Source organism: Panthera pardus, unplaced genomic scaffold (genome assembly GCF_024362965.1).
Source record: "Panthera pardus isolate Hobbes unplaced genomic scaffold, ASM2436296v1 HiC_scaffold_2, whole genome shotgun sequence".
In the NCBI taxonomy this organism is placed as follows: domain Eukaryota; kingdom Metazoa; phylum Chordata; class Mammalia; order Carnivora; family Felidae; genus Panthera; species Panthera pardus.
In genome coordinates, this window is record NW_026526765.1 from 8,178,430 (window position 1) to 8,197,021 (window position 18,592).

General features: G+C 42.8%; 1 protein-coding gene across 2 annotated transcripts in view; it reads left to right on the forward strand.

Annotated features, from left to right (window-relative positions):
- MARCHF6 (membrane associated ring-CH-type finger 6) overlaps positions 1–18,592 on the forward strand; it is a 75,726-nt gene that overhangs the window by 47,651 nt on the left and 9,483 nt on the right. Inside the window, exons 17-23 of one of the 2 annotated variants that reach the window (XM_053906878.1) lie at positions 241–341; positions 2,826–2,963; positions 3,561–3,765; positions 6,765–6,834; positions 9,494–9,690; positions 11,351–11,485; positions 16,593–16,682. In XM_053906878.1, the coding sequence (XP_053762853.1) occupies positions 241–341; positions 2,826–2,963; positions 3,561–3,765; positions 6,765–6,834; positions 9,494–9,690; positions 11,351–11,485; positions 16,593–16,682 (936 nt within the window). The remainder of the gene's footprint in view (positions 1–240; positions 342–2,825; positions 2,964–3,560; positions 3,766–6,764; positions 6,835–9,493; positions 9,691–11,350; positions 11,486–16,592; positions 16,683–18,592) is intronic. The other variant, XM_053906879.1, reaches the window with a different exon arrangement.

The following is an 18,592-nucleotide window of genomic DNA, read 5'->3' on the forward strand; positions in this document are numbered from 1 at the left end:
TGTGGCTCCTCCTTGAGCCTTTGTGTCCTAGAGAGAGAGAGAGAGAGAGAGGAGCACCCTTCCCAGGAATGCATTCTTTCCACAAAGTGACCCAAGTATATAGTCTGTGGAGTGAGAACACTCTGGGCCGTGGGTGGGTATAGACACTTGGATTGCATCCTGGCTGGGTGTGTTCAGAAGTCTGTTTGTCTCTCACAGGAATGGTTAACAGTGGTGTTCTGCCTTTTTTCTTAACTGCAGATTGTCTTTGGCTCCATTGTTCTCCTGATGCTTTGGCTTCCTATACGTATAATTAAGAGTCTGCTGCCTAATTTTCTTCCATATAATGTCATGCTCTATAGGTGAGTTTTTGAAATTTAGAAGCTTTACTAGTTTAGCTTTGTTGATAACCTAGAGTGTATACATTTAAAACATTCATTTCTTAACAGATACTGGAAATCATTTGATACTTGAGTTTTGCCATTTTAGATCGTATAAACATTAGTTTAGCAGTTGCATTTTCCAAAGAAAGACTTATTTTTATGCAAATCAAGTGTGCTTTGGTTCAGCATTGAAATGTTTACCGTACTTAATGACACCATGTTAGCCGCCATCATTTTTGTATGAAAAGCACATCATAAGGAATGTGTAGCCATAGTTATATGTTTAATTGTAGATTAAAATGAAGAAATAAGGCTTATGGATGGAAAATCTTTTTCATTTAAAAGCCTAAGTCACCTGGAAACTTAGTCTCTGCCATTCCCCGCCCCCCCCCCCCCAATTCCTTTTTTCATTGACTTGCATCATCCTTTCAGTTACCTAAACAGAAGGCTGCTGGAAAATTGGATTTCTTCCTCAGACTTCTAATTAGTCTTTAAATATCGTTAAGTCTTATTTTTAAAGGTCTCTTATCTAATCCAGCTTGATTTACCACTTCCTTAGTTTAGGCTTTCCTCTTGTTCTCCATTTATAGCCCATCCTTACTTAACACCCTGCCTCTTCCTCTATAATCTACATCATAATATCCGGGTCATGTGCAAGGCTTGGCATAGTCTCATGTTGACTTTCCAGCATCCTGTCCCTGCATTGTCTGACTCAAATTCTGCTCTCCAACCATGCTCCCCTCCGCTCAGTCTCCCTAAAACACCTAGCTATTCCTTGTCTTCCTTTCTGTTTAGAATGACCTTCTTCCTCATGTTTAGCTGGAACCCTTTTTGTTATCTTTACTCAAAATCCAAATTAAGATTTGATTCTCTGAATTTTTCCCTAACTAGAGTAAATCCTCATTCCCTCCTTGTGAATTTGGGTCTGGTTATAGTGAGAACCAGGAAGCTTAGGCTTTGGCTATATATATTGTTAGGATAGACCCATTTTGGTAGTCAGTTACACTTAGAAGTTTAGCAGTTTTGGGCCTGTATAGCAGTATTTAGTCCATTCTTCCATTAAAAAAAAACAAAACAAAACAAGGGCCCATTGTATGTCCGGTCCTTTTCTGTGCACTAGGTATATAACAGTGAACCAAACAAAATCAAGACAATTCTCTGCTCTTGTGGAGCTTACATTTCAGTGAGGGGGAGACACCCCTCAAAATAGAATATGTAGTATATCTGGGGTCATCAGTACTAGGGGCTTGGAAGATGAAGCAGAGAAAGGGGATAGAGAGAGTGGCCAAGATGGGGTTGTAATTTAGAAGTGACTGATGAGGACCTGAAGAGGTGACAGCTCAGGAAAGCCCTGTCGGAGCTGCTGAGGGATGAGCCATATGGGTTCCTGAAGGTAGAGTGTCCTTGCAGGGGGTGGGCAAGTGCGGTGACATTGGGGTCCGTTTGAGGAGTAGCAGGGAGGCCAGTCTGGCTGGGGTGGAAGAAGGAAAGCATGGTGGTTGGCTGTGAGGTCAGAGAAGTCATGCAAAACCAGATCCTACAGAGTCTCGTAAGCCACTGGAAGCATTTTGGGTTCAACTTGAGCGATTTGGGGAGTTCTTGAAACGTTTGACCAGAAGAGTGATCTGATACAGGTTAGTTAAGAAGCGTCACCGTGGCTGCTGTGATGAGAAGAGACTGGGTCAGGTGGCCAGGACAGAAGCGGGAAGCCGGCTGGGAGGATGGCGCAGTGACCTTGGTGCTGAGGTGAAGGAAGTAGCAGTGGAGGTAATGAGAGGTGGTGAGATTTAGGGCATTGCTAGGATCCAGTCAGCAGGACTCGGGCTGTTTGAGTTGGAGTGAAATAAAGGCAGTCAATGACCTGAGCACCTGGAAGGATGGAGTTGCCATTTACTGGGATGAGGAAGGCTGTGGAGGAGCAGGATTAGAAGGGAAGAGTGGGAATTTGGTCATGGTCAACTGAAGACGTCTCATGTCTGTAGGAGACGTTGAGGTCGCACTTTGGATACAAAGTTAGGAGTTAGGGAAGACGTCTGAGTGGTACATAGAAATTTACCGCAACGTAGAAATTTAAGCCACATGAGTGTGCATTCATCCAGAGAGCATGCACACGTGAGAGAGGACAGAGCCTGGGGCCCTCCGTTGTCTTCGGCTCCCTGAGCTAACGGATCTAGAAGGGCGTCCAGTGAGAAAGCGTTTTGAGGACCAAGGAGTACCCAGTTGTGTAATACGCCATACAGCCAGTGAGGTGGGACCCAGGCCTGACCATCACATTTAACAACACAGAGGTCACCGGCGACCCTCGTCGGGACTGGTTTTGGAGGATTCAAGGGAGAATGGGGGAGAGGTGATAGAGACAGCGTCAAGGAGTTTTGCTGTCGTCCCATCAGATGTTCAGTATGATGCAGTTACGATGGAAAATAGAGTCGCGCTGTAAATCACAGCTGTTTGTCATTGTCCTAGTGATGCTCCAGTGAGTGAACTGTCCCTTGAGCTGCTCCTGCTTCAGGTGGTCTTGCCGGCGTTACTTGAACAGGGACACACGCGGCAGTGGCTGAAGGGGCTCGTGCGAGCGTGGACTGTAACTGCTGGGTACTTGCTGTAAGTAGGCACTTGATGACCTTTCTGACAAAGTACGTTCCGTGCCCCACTCAGGAGATCGGAGTTTGAAGAAGAGACCATTTGGTGATATCTGCAGGTACATAGGATACTTACTTTGTTCAATTCTTCGTCTTGCTTATTTTTCTCATTACTGTACATCCTTTTATAGAGAACGTACGCACGTTTTTACCCTCGTAAAGTTGAATCTTTGTGATTTAAATGTTTTTCCAGAGAATGTGTGGCATTCTGCTGTCTTATTGCGAAGTACGCGTTGGCTTGTATCGGATTGAGCAGGTGTCCCCTGCAGCCTCCGCCATCTCATTTTTGCCGCCACGGATGCGCGTTGGGTTCCCTGCCACAATAGGCACAGGCGCTGGACTGAATTTTCAGGGTGTTTTGGACACGAATAGTAAATTTGGAAAAGTTTAATTTAAAGCAGGTACCAGCGTTTAGGCCAGAATGAGGGGATTAATAGTGCTGTGTATGGATTCTGCTTGTACGTTTTCTACCTTAAGGAATAATAAGAAAGTACGTCTCCTGTCTGCTGTTTTATTCTGATCTGAAGAGAGAATTTTTATTGATGTAATTTTTACACAGGGATCTGCATTCCTATTTATTGGGAGACCAGGAAGAAAACGAGAACAGTGCAAACCAACAAGTTAACAATAATCAGCACGCTCGAAACAACAATGCTATTCCCGTGGTGGGGGAAGGCCTGCATGCAGCCCACCAAGCCATACTGCAGCAGGGGGGGCCTGTTGGCTTTCAGCCTTATCGCCGGCCTTTAAATTTTCCACTCAGGGTAGGTACTAGAAGACTTAGACATGGGGCGCCTGGGTGGTTCAGTTGGTTAAGCATCTGACTTTGGCTCAGGTCATGATCTCGCAGCTCATGAGTTTGAGCCCCATGTCGGGCTCTGTGCCGACAGCTCAGTGCCTGGATCCTGCTTTGGATTCTGTGTCTCCCTCTTTGTCTCTCTGCCTCTCCCTCACTCACAGTCTGTCTCTCTCTGTCTCTCAAAAATAAAAAAACATACAAAAAATTAAAAAAAGACTTCACCAGAAGTCAAGTTTTTTTCCCAATTTCTATTGAGAAATTTGCTGCTGTGGCTGGTGCTAGGAGCAGGTAGTCCTCTGTATAGAACTATCTCGCAGTCTCCTGAAAAGAGCCCCCAGCTCTCTCGTTAGCAACATGATATGTGTAAACCTAAGGTAAGTTGATCAGATCTCATAAGTGGCTCACAGTGTTGGGACTCCCTATGCTGCTGCTCCCTCTGCTGTTTGAAAGGAGCAGTGTTAAAGACCCTGGTGAAAATAAGAAATTAACATTATTGATATATTTCAATTATGTGTCAGAGCTGAAATGGGCATTTTAATGTTTTCCCTATTTAATATTCTTCCTAACGTGGCAAGATTGAGTAGTAATCTCATGTTTACATCTGTTGAAACTAAAGAACAGATTGGTTAAGGAAGTGTCTTGTCCCAGCAAAACTTTCCCCCAGCCCCCACCAGAACTGTTCCTGACAAGGGTCGCGGTGGCTTTTGTTTCGTTAAATCCGATGGTCAGGTCTTGGTCCTCACCTCGCTGGCTGGATGAGTAACGTGTTGCACTTTTGGTCAGTCCTTACTCCACGAAACGCTTTTTCAGAAAGCATTCAGGAATCTTCAGGGAGGAGGTGATGCTTTTAAGTCTCTAAAGTTAGGCCAGCCAGAGAATAAAATTGGAAGTGGAAGGGCATGCCAGGCACATGCCAAAACACGAGGCAGGTTAGACATGGTAAGTTTGGAACTGCAGGGAATTAAATGGATCTAGAGGGTGGAGTGGTGGGGGGGTGCCTGGGTGGCTCAGTCTGTCTGAGTCTGTCTGACTTTTTTTTTTTTTTTAATTTTTGTTTTAATGGTTTTTTTTTAAATGTTTGTTTATTTTTAACAGAGAGAGAGAGTGGGGGAGGGGTGGAGAGAGAGGGAGACACAGAATCCAAAGCAGGCTCCAGGCTCTGAGCCATCAGCACAGAGCCCGACGCGGGGCTCGAACTCACAGACCGCGAGATCGTGACCTGAGCTGAAGTCGGATGCTCAACTGACTGAGCCACCCAGGTGCCCCTAAATGTCTGACTCTTGGTCTCTGCTCAGGTCTTGACCTCAGGGTCATGAGTCCAGGCCCCGTGTTGGGCTCTGCACTGGGTGTGAAGCCTACCTTAAAAAAAAAGGAGGGGAGGGGGCGCCTGGGTAGCTCGGTTGGTTAAGCGTCTGAGCCTTCATTTCAGCTCAGGTCACGATCTCAGGATTTGTGAGATCGATCCCCATGTCGGGCTCTGCGCTGATGGCATGGAGCCTGTTGGGGATTCTCTGTCTCTCTCTCTGTCTCTCTCAAAATAAGTAAATAAGCATTTAAAAAAACAGAGGGTGGGGTGTATGCAGGTGAGCGTGAGCAATGGGGGAGTCGTGAGAGATGAGGCTCTTAGGCAAAAGGTACTTTCCGACCCAGATGAGAGACAGTCGGTGGGAGTTTCTCAGGCAACGAAGGCCGACAGGCTCCTCTTGGAGTGTTATGGTGGGTGCTTCTCCGTCTTCCCTCTAGAGCTCTCCCTTCTGGGCCTGGTGAGGGAGAAGGCCAGCAGCGGATGCTCCTCTTCTGCCCCGGGGGCAGCCACTTTCCTCTCAGCCTGCTCGCTTCTCATGCACACATGTCTGTCCAGGAGCCTCCGCTACACGTGACAGTTCACATTTAAACTTAATTAAAAGTAAATACAACTCGCGAGGATGTGGTGTGATGGATGTGTTAATTACTTCACTGGTAGGAATCCCTTTACGATGTGTACATACAGCGAATCACGTTGTACACTTTAAATACATCACGGTTTTGTCGGTGAGGGGAAAGTACATTTCTAGTAACAGCACGCGCAGAGTAGATACAGTGTGGCCGTCACCGCCTGGTGACCCCACGTTGCATGTGCTCGGCCGCTTGTGCCAGCGCAGGTTCCGTCATCGGTCACAGAGAGGTCTAATTAGGCAGCACTGTTAGAGAGGAAGCTTTCCTTTTCACGAAAACTTGTTTTTTGAGAATGTGATTACAAGGTGAGTGTTGGGGCACCTGGGTGGCTCAGTCGGTTGCATGTTCAGCTCTTTAGCTCAGCTCGGGTCATAATCTCGCGGTTTGGGAGGTTGAGCCCTGAGTCAGGCTGTGTGCTCACTGACTGTGTGGGGCCTGTTGGGGAGCCTCTCTCCCCCTGACCTTGTTGTCCTGCACATATGGGCACTCTTTTTCTGTGTCTTTCTCAAAATAAGTAAACTTTTAAAAACGAGCGTGCACACACAAGTGGGGGAGGGACGGAGAGAGGGAGGCACAGAATCCGAAACGGACTCCAGGCTCTGAGCTGTCGGCACAGAGCGCAACACAGGGCTCGAACCCACAGACCGCGAGATCATGACCTGAGCCAAAGTTGGACACTTACCCGACTGAGCCACCTAGGATTCCCTAAGTAAACTTGTAAAAGAAATGGTATGTTTTTAGTTTTAATTTGGAAACATGTAAGCTGATTGTGTCTTACTTTATGCTGATTACAAAATATACATCCTTATTACTTGCTGATGTATCTGATTGTCTGAAAATAGACACTTTTAGCTGAAATTAGAAGTAAATTTACCTAAAATAAAAATCTTTTTGTGTGAAATGGAAGGAAACCTGGGAATAAAAGCCATTTCTTCTTACTGGGAGGATTATTAGGACACATTGAGGGGCGTCCTAAAATATGTTGAGCACATTTGAATCCCTTATGCCCTCTTATGTTTTGCCTTGCAGATATTTTTGTTGATTGTCTTCATGTGTATAACCTTACTGATTGCCAGCCTCATCTGCCTTACTTTACCAGGTATGAGCTAATGACGTGAAAAGATGCTTTGTATCTTCCATCAAGTATAAACCTGAAATAGTTTGCCCCTTATTTTTGATTGATTATGGGCTATTGATCTCTTTAGGACTCTCCATCTCCTTGGAGTCATTTGTCTTAGAACAGAGGGGGACAAAATCGAGGTATAATTTCTGATTCATTTTTAGAAGTAAATTACATATGGGCACTCAGTTTTCTTGGACATAGTCTTTAAAAAATCACCTGTGTGGCTTAGGTCATTTTTTTCAAGTCAGTCTTTCGACGTTGATCACGTTTGCCCTCACTGTATCTTTCCAGTCCGCTGCGTCTTGTTGCTAGGCACCTTTATGAAGCCAGACCGGTTCCCTTTATTGTCTGGTGTTCACAAATACTGATCTTCAAATTTCAGCTAAATGACATTTCTTCATCTGACAAGTGAGATGCTGTGGATGAATATAGTAGTTTGTCATGCTCTGCAAAGGTCAGGAGTAAATGGGAGTCGAGCCCAGAGCCAGTGACAAAGTCTCAGGAACAGCTTGCTGCCCCCAACCTCCCAGTTAGTGTTTATAGCAAGCCAGAAAATCCTGATTCTTACTGATCTATGTTAGCCACTTAAATAATCATTAAGTGGAAGATACTTTTCATTCTTACAAGTACATAAATGTGTATTGACTTAGTATCTCAAGTATAGCACTGCTTCTATAATGTTCTAAATCTGATTTGTATTGAATACTTGAGTTTTTCCATGAGGGCTAAGGTCAAGGAACAAGTAGGAAATTTTGTTTTGAGTGAGGTTTTTAAAAATAATGAGAATATTCTCTAATCTGTAGGAATTGTGATTTAACTTAAAATGGTAAAAATAAAGGTGGTGTTTTTTTTTTTTAACTGCTTCTGAATAATAAACTTTGACCTTTAGAACTATGCTCGTAGGAAGCTCACTACTCCTCATATCACAGCTCTCAACAAAGTCTGATTAACGGCTGGGTGCAACATAGTAAATACATTGCTGAGAAAAGTTGGGTTTTGAACTTCGGACAGTTTTACATTTGTGGTTTTAATGTTCTATTTTCGTGTCTTTATCAGAAATACTGAAAAGTTGAAGGAAACCTTTTAGTATCCAAATTTGTTAGTAAAAGTACTTTAATTTCACTGAAGATTGTTAACTAAATATTCCCCTGTTAATCTAATCTCACTATGGGTTAGTTTTCTGTAGCTTCAGTTCAGCTGATGATAACTTAGTACAAACTAAAAATTTTAACCCTGTGTTAAAGTGTTAAGTCTCAGAAACACTTAAGTAGAAGTGTGTGAAGTATAGAATAGAAACGGGCCATCAGATTTTTAAAAACCACCCAACTATAAACAACCACAGCAACTACAAAAAACCTTGGGATAGCAATGTATGTAAACATATGTGTGTATATAAAATACTAAACATTTCTACAGAATTACCAGTAGTGATTTTTATATCTTTTTCAAATTAACATTCACATGTGTTTATTTCACATAACATTTATGTGTATTTGTCTTTAACAATAACTTATCTTCACATCCAAACCATTTTGTGAGGTTGCAGAGAAGTGTCGATGCCAGCAGTGTGGCTTGTGAGACTTAGTTGTTGAGCTGCTTTAGTTCAGTTGGAGGCAGAGTGCTTCATTGGTCAAGAGCATGAGCTCTGTGGTTCATTGGTCAAGGCATGAGTTCAAATTCAGCCTCCACCCTCACGGGACCTTGGTTGGGCCAGGTTCTTAATCTTCAAAATGGAAATAGTGGCTGCTTAGGGGTTTTTAGGAGGATTGAGATAATATATGGAGAATGCTCAGCACAGCCACTAGCTCCTTTTAGGTATTTAAAAATAGCACTGTATTAACAAGAACTTGATCCATAGAAAAATACGCAAGACGTTTGGGCCTTGCTGTTCTTTCTAGCCTTATTGAAAAGTAACCAAGTGAAGAAAGTTACCATATGGAATGGTCTTGCCTGAGTTAGATTTTTATGGGTACGTTACAGAATTTCTTTGTGTGAGGCAGTTATTTAGACACTTCTCAAATCTGTCTAAGTTAAGACACTTTTCAAATCTGTTTAATATTTGGATCTTTTTTCTAAGAGAATTAATATGTTCCTTGATTATTGTGCTTTAAAATGTTACTATGCCCATTTCATATTAAAATAAGCTTAGTTTTCTGTCTTGATGGACAAACCAACTGAAAGAAAGTTAATCTGACTTACTTGTAATGTTCCTAAATGTTGAAGGTATTGACAGCATAAATAATAACTAAATTCCCCACTTTTGTCATATTATGTGGTAATGATTTTATTTGGTGGTAAAAACAATGGAAACAACCTCCTCAATTGTTTTCATTCTGAAAGAGTAGGTAATCAACAGGGCCGGGCAGAGTAGATGTCACAGGAGAGCTTGTCCCCTGACTTCCTCCTGTGTTTTAGTTGTGTCTTAATCAAATAATTGCATTCTTTAGAGTGTGTGTGTGTGTGGTGGGGGGGGGGGGGCTTATTGTTACTTATTTTTAATGAAGACATTGACATATCAAAATGTGATGTCTTTTTACTTATCACTTAAAACGATTGAAATAATTGAAAATACTAACAGAAGGACATCAAGATTATAGTTCTCTTTACACAGATAGCCACATATCTCATTTATCAGCCTTTCTGTTTTCAGTATTTGCTGGCCGTTGGTTAATGTCATTTTGGACGGGGACTGCCAAAATTCATGAGCTCTACACAGCTGCTTGTGGTCTCTATGTTTGCTGGCTAACCATAAGGGCAGTGACGGTGCTGGTGGCCTGGATGCCACAGGGACGCAGAGTGATCTTCCAGAAGGTTAAAGAGTGGTCCCTCATGGTAGGTTTTTCTACTACAGAACTGATGGTGTATGATAGGAGTAGTGGATACATGTTTAGTCATTTATTTAAATCTTTTCACTTGTTTCTTCATTATGCATATGGTGTCGAGAGTTGATTTATTTTTAATTAGAAGGGATATTCCTTTAAGACATTAGCTTTCTGATTCATTCTGAGAACCACAGTTGGATGAATTCAAGGGTCAAAAGAAAATCATATTATTACATGATCCAGTAGGGCCCTTAAGTAAGTAATGTAATTAGAAGTTATTTTGGAGATGTTAAGGTATAAGATATTCTTTAGAATTTAAAATCAGTCTAGACATTTTAAGATATTTTTTCTAAAATTTGATTTTTTGATCTATTTGAATATGTAAAAATCTTGACTTCAGGATTAAGTTTGTGTTTTTCATATAAATGGTATTCCTTTAATTACACATTTCTATTGCTGATTCAAGAATGTCTTGGCTAATGTGAAAGTGTAGTAAGTAATGGAAATTATTACTCAGTAAGTACCTAATTGCACAGAGGTGGGGGAAAATGTCAGTGTAAGATGACCGTCCATGTGTGATGATTTATTGATTGATTGTGATGTTGGTTATGCTTGCTAAATAGGTTTAGGTCACTGCTTATGCCTCTTCATTTGTATAATCCTAGTTTTGTATCTGAATCTAGATTTTAATTTCACTAAAAGGTTAATATTAGCGTTGAAAGAAAAACTTGAGATTTATTATATATTATGAATGGAGGGGCTTAATTGCTGTTTAATTTCACAAGATAATGAGACGCTTAAATATATTTAAAATACGGAAACCAGCTAATAACCAGTTTTCATTTGGTAATTTTCTGTTTCTATTTTCTATTATCGATATGCCATTTAAAAAAACAAGTACTGCATTTTGTATGACCCACGTCATGTTAGTCTCTTGTTGAAACAGATGTACTCACCGAGGCTACGTTAAGAGAAAGGGAGGTCATCAGACATCAGGGCCACTTTAAGCACTCATTTCTTTGTCAGGATTCTGTAGTGGTGCTTTCATAGTCTCTATTGTTTTCTCAGTGTTGACTTTATTTTCATTTTTTTGTTGCTTTGTCCAAATTCTAGAGCTGTGCTAACAGAGTAGCCATGTAGCTAATGGCTACTGTATTGGCAACACAGATATAGGACATTTTGGTTATCATAGTTCTGTTGGGCCACAGAGGATTCTAGAGGGAGCCAGTTTGATCAGCGGGTTTAATTACCTTCACTGGGGTTTCTACAGAGCCCTTCTCCTGTACCAGTCCACCTCCAGGGTTACAGGTCAGCCTGTGAGTTGGCTTCATTGGATTAGGAGCCTGGGATAATCAGTAGCTTTTCTTGGACAAATGAAAACCTACTTCTGAGAATGAGTTTGAGAAAAACAGCACAGCCACCTGGTTAATATATGTAATAATGACTTCTGTAATTTATAAGCAAAAATGCATAATAGTTTCATGCTTTTATTATAGCTTGAGCTTGATATACATATTCATTTAATGATATAATACGTATGCGAGGTGTTTAGGTAATGTATTTGTTCTGTTAGGCATCAGGTTAAAGAAGAAAAATAAAGTTCCAAGTGGAATAGAGTTTAGCTAAAAGCCAGAAAGACTCTCTAGTGACATGGCCTCATTTGCTGGCAGATCATGAAGACTTTGATAGTCGCTGTGCTGCTGGCCGGGGTTGTCCCGCTCCTGCTGGGGCTCCTGTTTGAGCTGGTTATTGTCGCTCCCCTGCGGGTTCCCTTGGATCAGACTCCTCTTTTTTACCCATGGCAGGTAAGTGCATGACTTCTGCTCATGGTATTTCTTTATGGATTTGGAATCAGAAAAAGTTGTGATTTTTTTTTTTTTTAAAGTGATTTTAAGTAGTTTGTTTAGAAAGACTAATTTTTTCTATTCTGGGAACCTTTATAAAATTGATTAAATAGTACATTTTAATTAATTGCTTTCAAAACATACAGGTCATTTAACTCCTTTAAAAGGTCTTTATAGGTTAAAATGTCACTATTTAGGCTTCACCTGATCTTTAAAGGTACAGACTAACACGTGTTGGTTTTTTCACTTATTAGCTAAGATGAGATACCTTGCTTCTAGGTTTGAGGCTTTAAGCAGTAACTTACATTTTTGAATACTCACAGCATGTTTTCCCACAAAGTCACAGGTTTATTAAAAAGAGCATTCTGAGGGAACCTATATAGATCACAGCAAAGGTCTTAAAGCTATCGGGGAAGAAAAATACTACTTTTCTATAGTATTTAGAGCCTGAAATTAGCATCCTAGACTTCAAGTTCTTAGGAGATCATAAGGGAAGAGCTAGGCATTGATTCAGTCATTCATAGGCTTTTCAGCCTTGTTTCTATTTCCTCTTAGTGTATGAGAGTAGATTTACTGGAAATGAAAATTATGCAGGATGTATTTCCCTTCCTCTACTTTCCAGATGGAGAGACTCCACAAACTTTACTCAACAGCAGATAACTTACTTTCGTGCTCTAATGTGTGCTAAAACCCTGTATTGTATAACTCAGATGGAAATGAGTCCAATGCAGGAACTTCTTGTGGACCTTATGGGCCGATCGGCGAGACAGGTGCCAGGTGGGCCGCACTGTGATTGGGGCAGTACAGGCCGCTGTGGCCTCATGTAGGAGGTATTTATCCTGGCTTTAGGAGTTACGTATGATTTTCTGTAGGAGACAAGGTCTCGGACAACCTAGAAGAGAGTACAAAGGAGTGGCCAAGAAAGGAAGAAGTGTATTCAAGGAAGGAGGGATTGGGCAGACCACGTGGTGAAACAGAGCATATGTGTGGAGCTGTCTATAATCCTGCGTGCTCTAGAGTCGACTTGGAGAAGTGGGAAACAAAGGGAAAGTTAAGCACATGTGACGTCTTTCTGTAAGGTCTGTACTGCAGGGTAGTCAAATGGCATCAGTGACTGAAGGAAAGCTAGTTTTTTTATGGAGTAATACCAGCTAATAAAGGTAGAGGAAGTAACAATGAGAAAAATCACTGTTTTGCAATAGTTCACAAAATAGGTGATTGCGGCCAAGACTGTTAGTGGATGCTGAACCCGTCAGGTGAAAGTTGATGGGTCTTCAGTTACTACCGCTACATAGCAAGTTGTGTCACAACGGTGTGGCTTAAAACAGCCATTTATTTTGTCTACACAGTCTGTGGGTCAGAAATTAAGACAGGGCACATTGGCTGCTCTGCTCCATGTTGTGTGGGGCCTCGGCTGGGAAGACAGTAGCTGTGATTTGACAGCAGCAGCCGGAACCCTTTGGAAGTGTCATCACTCACATGTGGGGGTTGGTGCCGGTTGTTGGTTTTACCCCAACTGGGCTGTCGGCTGGAGCTCCTGGATGTACCTGGGCTTCCTCACAGCCGGGTAGCCTCCAGGAAGTGGGGCCTGTTACTTTGTACTTGAGAGAAACAAGTGTCCCCACAGACAGGGTAGGAGCTGCTCATCTCGGAATTCCCACGGTATTGATTTTCACTCCGTTGTAGTGGATCCAGGCAAGACGCAGAGGTGGGCCCAGGTTCAAGGGAAGGCGGTGTAGACCCCTAGCACCTAGGAAGAAGAATTTGCAGGCATGTTTCAACACCACTACGATGCGGAAGTAGTTATTTAAATGGTGGCCAATTGTCATCTTGCACATTACTTGATATCCCAAAGGAAAATACACAGCTTTACTGTGGAAGGGTCAGTCAGACGCTGCCTTAACGCAGTGATCACTGCAGATGCCACAAACGGGTACGATTTCAGTGGGTGGCACTGAAACGGAGCAGATTGCCCCTGACATTCAGGTGCTGGCCTGGCATCGGCCGGGCCTTGCTGTTCTCCTCTCGGCAGAAACAGTTTCACAGAACATCAGCATCACACAAGACCACTTTGTGACCGTGACGGGTCAAGACAAAAACAAGACCCTTTCAAAACCGCGTCTGGACACGGGCAAGGCGTGAGCATTGTCCAAACCACAAAAATGAGAAGACACCCCCCGTTCCCAGCTAACGTCATTAGCCGCTGCTGCATTACTAACTACGGTTTTAGCCTCAGTTGGTCCCTGCTTCTGGGCAAGATAATAATATTAAGATACCCAGGATAGATCACCTCTGCTTTCTAAGAGCGTCCGACACGGAGCAAAGCCCTGTGCCCTTTCTTCCCCCGTATCACCTCACACAAACCCAAATCCTACAGTCAGCTCTTCCGGCTCTCACCGAGCGCCCCACGCTCCCCAGACCGTGTGCTCTTCCTTCCTCACGGCAGCGAGCGGTAACTGCAGCTTGCGTGGCTACACGTGTGTCCCTGTGGTGTTGACGGCGCCCAGCATCGTCCTTCCGCAGAATGACTGGAAACGCTCCGGTTTGGGGCATATTGGCGTATTATGACCCAGTGGTTTCACTTTTCGGAATCCGCGGCAAGGGAACATTGACATGCGCGGGAGGCACGGACCGGGCTGTCTCCACCATGTCATTGTTTCTGATGCCAACATCGTGAGCAACCTGCATGTCCGTCAGCAGAGAAGGCCTAAAGAAAATGTGATCTATTTTTGCTTTGGCACTTGATGTAGCCGTTAAAAAGAGGGAAGTGGAGTTGTGTGTTTTGTTAGAGTTCTCAGTCATGTTTGTGAGTAAGAGAAAAATACAAGTTGTAGATGGCTGTGTGTAGCATGGTGTCCTTAAAATTCTGGATAAGAACAGCTTGCTTTTTCTCCGTACCTGACTCTAAGCTGCTTGCCTTCCCCGTGTTAAGTGGCTGCAGATTTATGGGAGACTGGGCCCTTGGAGTTCTGGCAGAGGGACGTGTGTGTGTGTGTGTGTGTGTGTTCGTGTTTGTGTTCTGTCCTGGGGGAAAAGACTGGATGTCAGTGGCTCTTGAAAGAGCTTGAACCTCAGCAATCTTTGGACCTCCTCAGGTGAAAATGAACTTCACCTGGGTGCCTTCTAGATGCCAAAGGCCAAGAGAAAGCTGAATTTGCAAGTCAAATCTCCCCTGCCTGGGGGCCTGGGACAGCACAGGAATGAAGCAAGGAGGCTTCACCATGTTCTGAGTAGGGGACTAGGGGCTTGCTATCCGAACGTCTAAAAGGCTAAAAGGTCCTTTTGTAACCTTTAGGATATTCTTAGTCTGACCTGAGCCTCATTGAACCTGCAGAGAAAAATAACAAATGCTTGATCTAAGGGGGTGCACAGCAACCACAGAAAGGAAGGTCTGGCAGAGCGATGAGAACACGTGCCCAGTGACATGCCTGCCAAACCCTGAGCATCCAAATAGAAGAATAAGAACACAGGTGATCAAGGGCAGTATGTGTGTAGACGCACACACAGTGGCAGTGAAACAAAGTGAAACTGTGGTGCTACATAGCACGGATCTCAGACATTCAGCAGGTGAATTGAAGACGTGGGTCGTCACCGTCGAGGCTCACACTGTGTTTCTGGAAGACCACTGCAGAGCACAGAGCTAAACTGAACAAGTGGGAAGTTGAGGGTAAAGGTTAGGGCCTTGGAGAGTACATCCAGGGAAACTAACATCCCCTGATAAGGGCTCCAGAGTGCAGAAATGAGCGGTGTATAATGAAATAGAAAAATTTAACTGAATTGAAGAAAGTTCTGATTGCGTAGGTTAAAAGAGCTCATCAGGTTTGGTGAAATGGACATTGATGAGAAAAATTTGGGGCATATCTTGGTAAGATAGTTCTGAGTCCTAAAGGTAAAGAGAAATCATAAACCTCGAAACAGAAAATCATATTGGTAATGGACTTTTTTCTGTAACACACAAAACCATACGGCAGAAGAGCATTTATAGACAATTGCAATAAAAGGTACAAAAACCAGGCCTCCTGTACCAAGGCAGAATGTCATTCAGCCATTTGTCTGATTTGTCTGTCAGGTGAAGAGCCATATTTGGGATAGCAAGAATTCAGTGCATACATCAGCCTTTCACCTCATTTGAAGAAGGTGCTCAGAATACAAACCAAGCAGAGCAGTAAATCACATTAGCCTGAAGATGGTAGACAGTGAAGAGGGCTGGCAAACAGTAGGAGCAAAGTTCATATAAAGATGATGCTGCATCATTTCTGTGGGATGTAGATATATAGATACAAGTAAACGCACAGGGGAAAAAATGTGGAGGGTACATGAACAGTGGTCATTGCTGGGGAGCGATCGGGTTTTGGGCTGGTAGTCACAGAGGACTCCAGCCTTCTCTGCAAAGGTTTTGATTTTATGTAAGAGTACGTCTAAATGTGAATGTGTTACTTTTTAAAAAACACATTAAAAAAACAAACCCAGAGACCGGGTTATGAAGGACTTTGTGTGCCATGCTCAGGAGGACTTCCGAGTTGTAAGCAGGAGACTGTCCTTATGTGATCTGACTTGTGATGGGGGTGGTGATGTTTCTGGCGGCCTGGTGGAGAGCTGGCATGGGCGGTTGAGGCTCTAATAACAGTTCAGCAGTATTAGAGCTGGAAACTCTCTGAGCCTTCGGGGTGGTTTCTTCAGGCCAAACATGGCTCCACAGGCTTGTTTTGATGTAGTGTTAGCTCAGCTGAAGGCAACACGGCAGCTTAAGACGGTTGATGAAATAAAATCATGGCACTGTTTCACTTGCTTTTGAGATCCCCATTAATGTTGACACGTTTCCTAATTCTCCTGGGGAAATAATGTAGGTTTCTAAAAGATAATAGAATGAGTTTCGTTAGAAAGACTGAACTTGAGCTCTTAGGGGGAAATTTCCCTGGATTTTTCTAGTGTATGTTCATCTTCTGTAAAATTGTTGCTAATCCTGTAGGACTTCTGTTTTGAAATGAAATATTCAAGAAAATGTATAGCCTGTCTGCTGGGTTTATTGCTGAAAACAAACACCTTTCAAATGGTTTTTATTTCCTAGGACTGGGCACTTGGAGTCCTTCATGCCAAAATCATCGCAGCTATAACCCTGATGGGCCCTCAGTGGTGGTTAAAGACAGTAATTGAGCAGGTGAGCAGAGTTCGCTTTCAGGAGAGACTAGGTGGGGCAGGGGTTGTGCTTGGCTGCTGGGGTGCTTAAGTTTCATTTTCCACCTTTGAGTTTTCTGCATTTTCTCTAATAAGTATATGTAACTTTTTTTTTTCTAAGAAGACAGTTGGCTGTTTTATCACCATGAATTTTCATCAACCATTCTTAAGACTTTCTCCTTTTTTTAAAAAATGTTTTTGTATTTATTTTGAAGGAGAGAGATAGAGCACATACACGCCAGTGCGTGGGAAGGGCAGAGAGAGGAGAGAGAGAGTCTCAAGCAGGCTCTGTGCTTCAGCCCCATGCAGAACTCGATCTCACAAACTGAGATCATGACCTGAGCCAAAATCAAGAGTTGGACACTTAACCAACTGAGCCACCCAGCATCCCAAGATTTCCCTTATCTGAAGTTTAACCAGTGGCTTACAGTACCTAAAGCTCCGAAGTAAAGGCAAAAATTAGTACACTATGTGGTTTGTTTCAGGGAAGTTCTGATGTACGCTTGGTACTCAGTTTTCTAAATCTGTAGTCGAATAAAGAGGTTACTGTTCAAGACAGTAAATCAAGGGCAGGGGAAAAAATAATTTAAAAAGTAAAGCTGATACTGTATACTTGAAACTAATATAACACTATATGTTAACTAACTGGAATAAAATAAAAACGTTGGGGCGCCTGGGTGGCTCAGCTGATGAAGCATCTTTCAGCTCAGGTCATGACCTCACAGTTGGTGGGGTCGAGCCTTACATGGGGCTCTGTGCTGACAGCTCAGAGCCTGCTTGGGATTCTCTGTCTCTCCGTTTCTTCCTGCCCTTCCCCCGCTTGCACATGCCCCTGTGCACTGTTGGGCTCACTCTCTCCCCCACCAATATAAATAAACTTTAAAAAAAAAAAAAAAGACTTAAAAAAACATATCCCAAAGCCTTAAAAAAATAATTAAAATACAAAATAAAAACAATCTTAATGAAAAAAAAAGCAGAACTGTTAGGGAATATTTTACTACATAGCATGTAGGCTGCTATTATCATATTATGGAACTGTCCGATAACTTGATCATTATGGTGATAACCTTGAAAAAAATACATTGTGCCTCTGTACTCTGGTAATAAGGCTGGGAAGTATGAGAATTCGCTTTAGGAAGATTTCTATCTAAAATAGCCAACATAACAGATTTTGGTACTTACTTCTTTAAATTTTAGTTGACTAGAAAACGTACTTGTGGACAATCCTCTTATCCTTAGGTCAGCGCCAAATAGATTCGGCGTTCTGTTGCAGGAAACAGATGTATAGGAGATAAAGACAGTAGTTCCCAGCTCAGTATGCACAAGAAAATTGTCAGAAAAATCCTGGCCCCGGAGATTTGTGGGGGTAGGAGCGCCAGGAAGTGGCCGTGTGTTTGCATCCACTTTGGAGTCTCTAGGTGTGACTCTGGCCCTTGCCAAGAAATGTGGAGAAGAGGGTTTTGTCGCAATTGGACATTGTGAAACATTGTTGATCTTTGTAATATTTTGCTCTCTGAGACGTTCTTTTTTCATACTGTGTGTGTAAATTTGAACAAAATGGTTGAGAAACACTGGGATGTCTTGTTGCATCAGTTTAGATTCATTCGGGATTGGTTGCCTTTGGAGAGTTGAGCCTGTTGTCAAGCATGTCCGTGCGCTGTGGCCCTTGGTTGAAGTGTGCTTCAATACTGTGTGCTGCGGGCCGGGAGAAGGCGGGGTGCTGGGGAGAAAGCAAGAACAGAGGTCTTCAGTTCTGTCCCCCTCTGCTCACCATCTTTATTTTCCGTTATTCCCAAGGTTTTCCCACTTCTATTCATTCTTTCCTCTGAAGTGCTATTCGTTAGAACTTTCTGGATAAGATAATGAAAATACTGGAGAAATTCTTGACATAAA